Here is a 4912-nt window from a genome sequence, read left to right on the forward strand (position 1 = left end):
AGATTTCTGTGAGATCGTACATTGGTTTGAGAGGGGATGAAACATTCTTTATAAGAGTGTGAAAATCTCTTACTAATAGACGCGTTTTAAAACCTTTAGGAGAAGAGCGGATGGGAAGACTCAAAGAGGAACATATCTGTTAACGGTGGACTTAGCTGTTACAAGTAGTATCAAAGCCAAGTTCTGAATGGCGTGCCAACCGGGACTCTGGGCTCTAAGGGGAACAGAATATTCTTATTCATAAGGGTGTTGAAACCTCTCCTTACTAAACACATTTTAAAAGAGGAAGGTCAAAAGGAAAAGTTCAAAGAAGAGAACGTGGGCAAATGAAGTAGATTTAAGTGTTTGTGATTGGTGGTGTTTTGCAAAATCAAATCGTGCCTAATGATATTAGTTTGGTTTCTCGAATCTCTAATTTAGAAAACTACTTCAATGGTTTGATTTTCACTTAGATTTTCTTCTCTCGTCATTCGAGTTAAGCAAACTACGTACAACCTCGAGGGTTATTTGTGTTGCATAACATTGGTGACATTTCTGCTCCAAGTGGTTCAAGCTTTCCGAGAATTCATTGTCAATTTAATAGGTGCAGTCAATTTAATAGGATGACATGCACGGTGACACAATCGCACTCTTGCGGCAGCAAGACGGTGATTGTGTAACACTTTTTTTAACTAGCGAACAAGTCAGTCGTGTGAAATTCGCACTTTGCGAAAAATATCGACGTATGCTCGAGCCTCAAGTCACGTTTGAGAGAAATGTTTTAGAAAACGTGAGCGATGAAATACATTGAAAATAATTTTTTTAAAAAAACAATGTTATAAGCTAAAAACGAGTAGGCAACAACAATGGTTTTGATAGCATAAAACCTAGGTGGGAAGAATTGAAAACTAGTCACATCTATCTATAGTACATTTTGAGGCATTTTCAATATTCTTGGGGTAGACGTCATTTTGGCGAACAGTCATACGGTGTTGTGGAGCATCTGTCCGGTGTCCAATTAACACCAAATTTGACGAACATTTATATTTCATATGGAAAGACTTTACTCCAGAACTGCATGCTCAAATTCTCTCTGGAACCCCGATTTTCGAGGTTAAGGCTCAAGGTCCTACCTGGCCCTTCAACAAGCCTATCTTTGACACTCTTGTTTACTCATTTCCCTTGTCTTGCTTACGTCTTGTCTACTTTTCAATACACACGTTATATAGTATGTTGGATGATGCATCATCATCCTCGATCGCATCATGACATTCTTCTATATTTGCCCTCATGTGGTCGAATAGGCGCCTCTTGAGGGCCGCCGCTTTACTTGATTCGACGGCAGTAATACAATTGATCACGTACATGGGTAGTAATGAACTTCTAGTTTCTCCAGGCAATGATTGTAGCAATAGGATTAGCATTGGCGGTGGGTCTTCTTGGATGGGTTTATCAAGCACTGAAACCTCCACCTCCTAAGATATGTGGATCTACAAACGGCCCTCCACTGACTTCACCCAGAGTAAAGCTCAGGGATGGCAGGCATTTGGCCTACAGGGAAGTAGGCGTTCCAAAGGAAGAAGCTCAATACAAAATCATTATTTGCCATAGCTACAATAACTCCAAAGACATGCACTTACCTGCCTCTCAAGTAACACATCCTTCTTCTTTGCTTACCCTGTCTTTGTTTACTAAATGTATTCAATCATATCGGTTAAGAATTTCGACTCTCTAAAATGGTACGATATTGTTCATTTTGAGCTTAAGCTCTCATATATTTGTTTTGGGCTTCCCCAAAAAGCCTCGTACCAATGGAGATGTATTCCTTATTTGTAAACTCAGGATCATTCCTTAAATTAGCCAAGGTGGGATTCCCTCCCAACAATCCTCAACAATACTCCCCTCGGACAAAGTATACTATAGAGCCTCCCCTGAGGCCTATAGAGCACTCGAACAAAGTACACCTTTTGTTCGAGCTTACAACTTATTTGTTCGACATTTGAGGATCCTATTGACATGGCTAAATTAAGGGCATGACTCTGATACCATGTTAAGAATCACGACTCTCCACAATGGTATGATATTGTCCACTTTGAGCTTAAACTCTCGTGACTTTGCTTTGGGCTTCCTTAAAAGGCCTCGTACCAATGGAGATGTCTTCCTTACTTATAAACCCATAATCATTCCCTAAATTAGTCACTCCCTCTCAACAATATCTTTTTATCTTCAGGAATTTATAGAGGAGCTTAAGCTATACATAGTATTATTCGACAGAGCTGGTTATGGCGAGAGCGACCCATATCCAGCACGTTCAGTGAAGTCCGAAGCTTTTGACATTCAAGAATTAGCAGACAAATTACAACTCGGCACAAAATTTTACGTAATGGGATGGTCAATGGGAGCATGCTCTATTTGGAGCTGTCTAAATTACATTCCACACAGGCACCTAATCTTCATTTCACACTCATCAATTCTTATACACTTTTCTTTCCCCAACTCTAAATTGAGCTTTATTTACAGACTCTTAGGAGCTTCCCTTGTGGTTCCTTTAGTGAATTACTGGTGGCCTTCCGTTCCTTCAGCTTTATCACGACAGGCTTTTAGGAGCATTCCTCCATCTTTCCAACAGACATTTCGGGTTGCACGTTACACACCTTGGTTATACTATTGGTGGAGGACCCAAAAATGGTTCCCAAGGTTGGTGGGTGATGACACACCCTGTGATTCAGATTTAGAGATATTAAAGAGTCTTTCAGGACGCCTAAATCATAACCAGGTGCTTTTTTTTCTCTCCTATAGATCAATGAATGCATGATGAATGAGCCTGTTACTCCTTGTATTATCAAATTTTAGTATAAGTAATGTTTCTTTTGCAACCAAATTTAGGAAAAAGTGACGCAACAAGGTGAACACGAATCGCTTAATCGAGACATACTGGCTTCTTTTGGATCAAAATGGGAGTTTGATCCCATCGTCGACTTGAGCAATCCGTTCCCTGACAACAATGGCTCTGTTCATATTTGGCAAGGTTGTGAAGACCGCATCATTCCTATTGCATTTACTCGTTTTATAGCAGAGAAACTTCCGTGGATTCAGTATCATGAGGTTCTTAATGGTGGGCATCTAATAATTCATGATGCTGAAAAGTTTGAAGCCATAGTGAGGGCACTTTTGGCCAGATAAGTTAATCTTTGTCGGGTATTACTCTGTCATCATGTAATTTACTATTGTGTTATATGTTTATGTTTTTTCGAAGTTCAATAACACGTGGTAGATTCAAATCTCTAACCTTGGCTAGTTGAGTCATGGTCAAATTGATATTGTAATGTATAAGCTGCATTATGTTCACCATATACTTGTGGCAACAAACCACTACTCCTAGAGATATGTGGAAACAAATATTTGAAGGAGAAAAAACAATTTGAGAGGAGAGTTATTTGGAACAAAGAAACCTAAACACTTATGTTTTTTAATTCTCTTCGATTAAGATAGGGTGCAAATGCGACATGAAACACAACATTTGCGGCCTTACAAACACTCAGGTGGGTGATTACATGTTCCATTTGTCGAAAAAAACAACCAAGATGTGTTTGTTTTTCCATCAACATTCCCGATATCATTTGGTATATTTGGTTGTTGACGTCACTTGTCATAACCTAATTTTCAAGATTTTGAACTTTGGACCATTTTGAAAAAGATAGACGAATGTACATAAAATAAAAGTAAAAATAGTAAAATGTTGTGCAATTTAAAAACAAACAATACCACAATTAAAAACAAATTTAAATCAGGTTTAAATAGGTGTTGTTCAGATTTATTACAAATTGGGTCCTAAGATACAATTTTAAACCATACAAAAATACCAAAAATTTATAAAATAACTAATGCCCCATCTACGATTTCGAAGCTCCCAAACTCTCTTCCACATTGACAGGCAATAAAAGAATACTTAAAAAGAAATGTAGAATGAGATGAATATAAAAATAACAAGTAGCCTACTTATATGCTCTCATTGCATCTAATGTTAATAAGTTACCATGGACGTTTCTCTGAGCTTTAGAAAGTTTGGGTCTAAGTTCTATAGTTATTTGAGCTTCTAGGAAGGCCTCGAAGTTTCGAACGATTCTCTTACTTCTCACAAACCCACTCGATGTCTATAAGTTGTTCACCGAGTTTTAGTGCTGCATATCTACTAGACAGTGTATCTAATCTTTGGGGTGAACCAACTTTTTTGTTTTTTCGACTTAGTCAGCTTGCATTACTACAACAGTGAATGATCGATATTATAGGTAGAAGCGCATCCTCATCATATTTGGTTAGGCAATGTGACATCATGTCATCTGAACATCATCTATGTAAGGTTAGTTGGCGATCCTTAACACTTGACCATAAAGTCACATTGAATTTGGGTGAGCAACACCAAATGTCAATCAACTACTAAATTTAGTTGTGTGCTCTCTTGTCCATCTGAGATGAATTTACGATAGTGCAACCTTGTTTATGAGGCCCAAGGTTATTTCCACACACACTGAGAGCTAACTATCCATGTAATTCCTAGTCCAATCTTAGGACCAGTTCATGAAATTGGGGCCTCAACCTTTGACCCAGTTTTACACACTATAGTAACTCAAGTAGCATTGTCATACTATCCTATCTGACCAATTTGAGTCAAGCTCGACGGTAGGGGTTCTTGGTTACTTACCTCTTCGTTGGAACACTATTTGGTCCACCTTGGATGCCAAACAGTGTAACGAGGCACTTGAGGAAATAGGAAGTGATCTTGACTCGGACGATTCCATTCACAATGCTTATAAGTTTGGTAAACTTTTTTTTAGTAATCATTGGATGTCGTTGAGGTTTATTAGATTCTTTAAGCATCTAGGCGGTTTAAATCTTAAATTCACACTTCCAAGATACTTAGGACTCACTTATT

At 38.3% G+C, this 4912-nt stretch overlaps 1 protein-coding gene across 1 annotated transcript; it reads left to right on the forward strand.

Moving 5' to 3' along the window:
• Positions 1 to 1378: 1378 nt before the first annotated feature.
• LOC111785006 (uncharacterized) lies at positions 1379 to 3162 on the forward strand. Its single transcript, XM_023665491.2, has 4 exons — positions 1379 to 1630; positions 2210 to 2421; positions 2500 to 2755; positions 2866 to 3162. The coding sequence occupies exons 1-4, from the start codon at positions 1379 to 1381 to the stop codon at positions 3160 to 3162; spliced, it is 1017 nt and encodes a 338-aa protein (XP_023521259.2).
• The last annotated feature ends 1750 nt before the right edge of the window (positions 3163 to 4912 follow it).

This window comes from Cucurbita pepo, chromosome 9, assembly GCF_057944985.1.
Source record: "Cucurbita pepo subsp. pepo isolate OVF chromosome 9, ASM5794498v1, whole genome shotgun sequence".
In the NCBI taxonomy this organism is placed as follows: domain Eukaryota; kingdom Viridiplantae; phylum Streptophyta; class Magnoliopsida; order Cucurbitales; family Cucurbitaceae; genus Cucurbita; species Cucurbita pepo.

Excerpts from the sequence above, each read along its gene's own strand:
- LOC111785006 (XM_023665491.2), top strand. The coding sequence starts at position 1,379 with ATGATTGTAGCAATAGGATTAGCATTGGCGGTGGGTCTTCTTGGATGG. Across the intron at positions 2,422-2,499 it reads CTAAATTACATTCCACACAG|ACTCTTAGGAGCTTCCCTTG; the intron begins GCACCTAATCTT and ends CTTTATTTACAG. Across the intron at positions 2,756-2,865 it reads GACGCCTAAATCATAACCAG|GAAAAAGTGACGCAACAAGG; the intron begins GTGCTTTTTTTT and ends AACCAAATTTAG.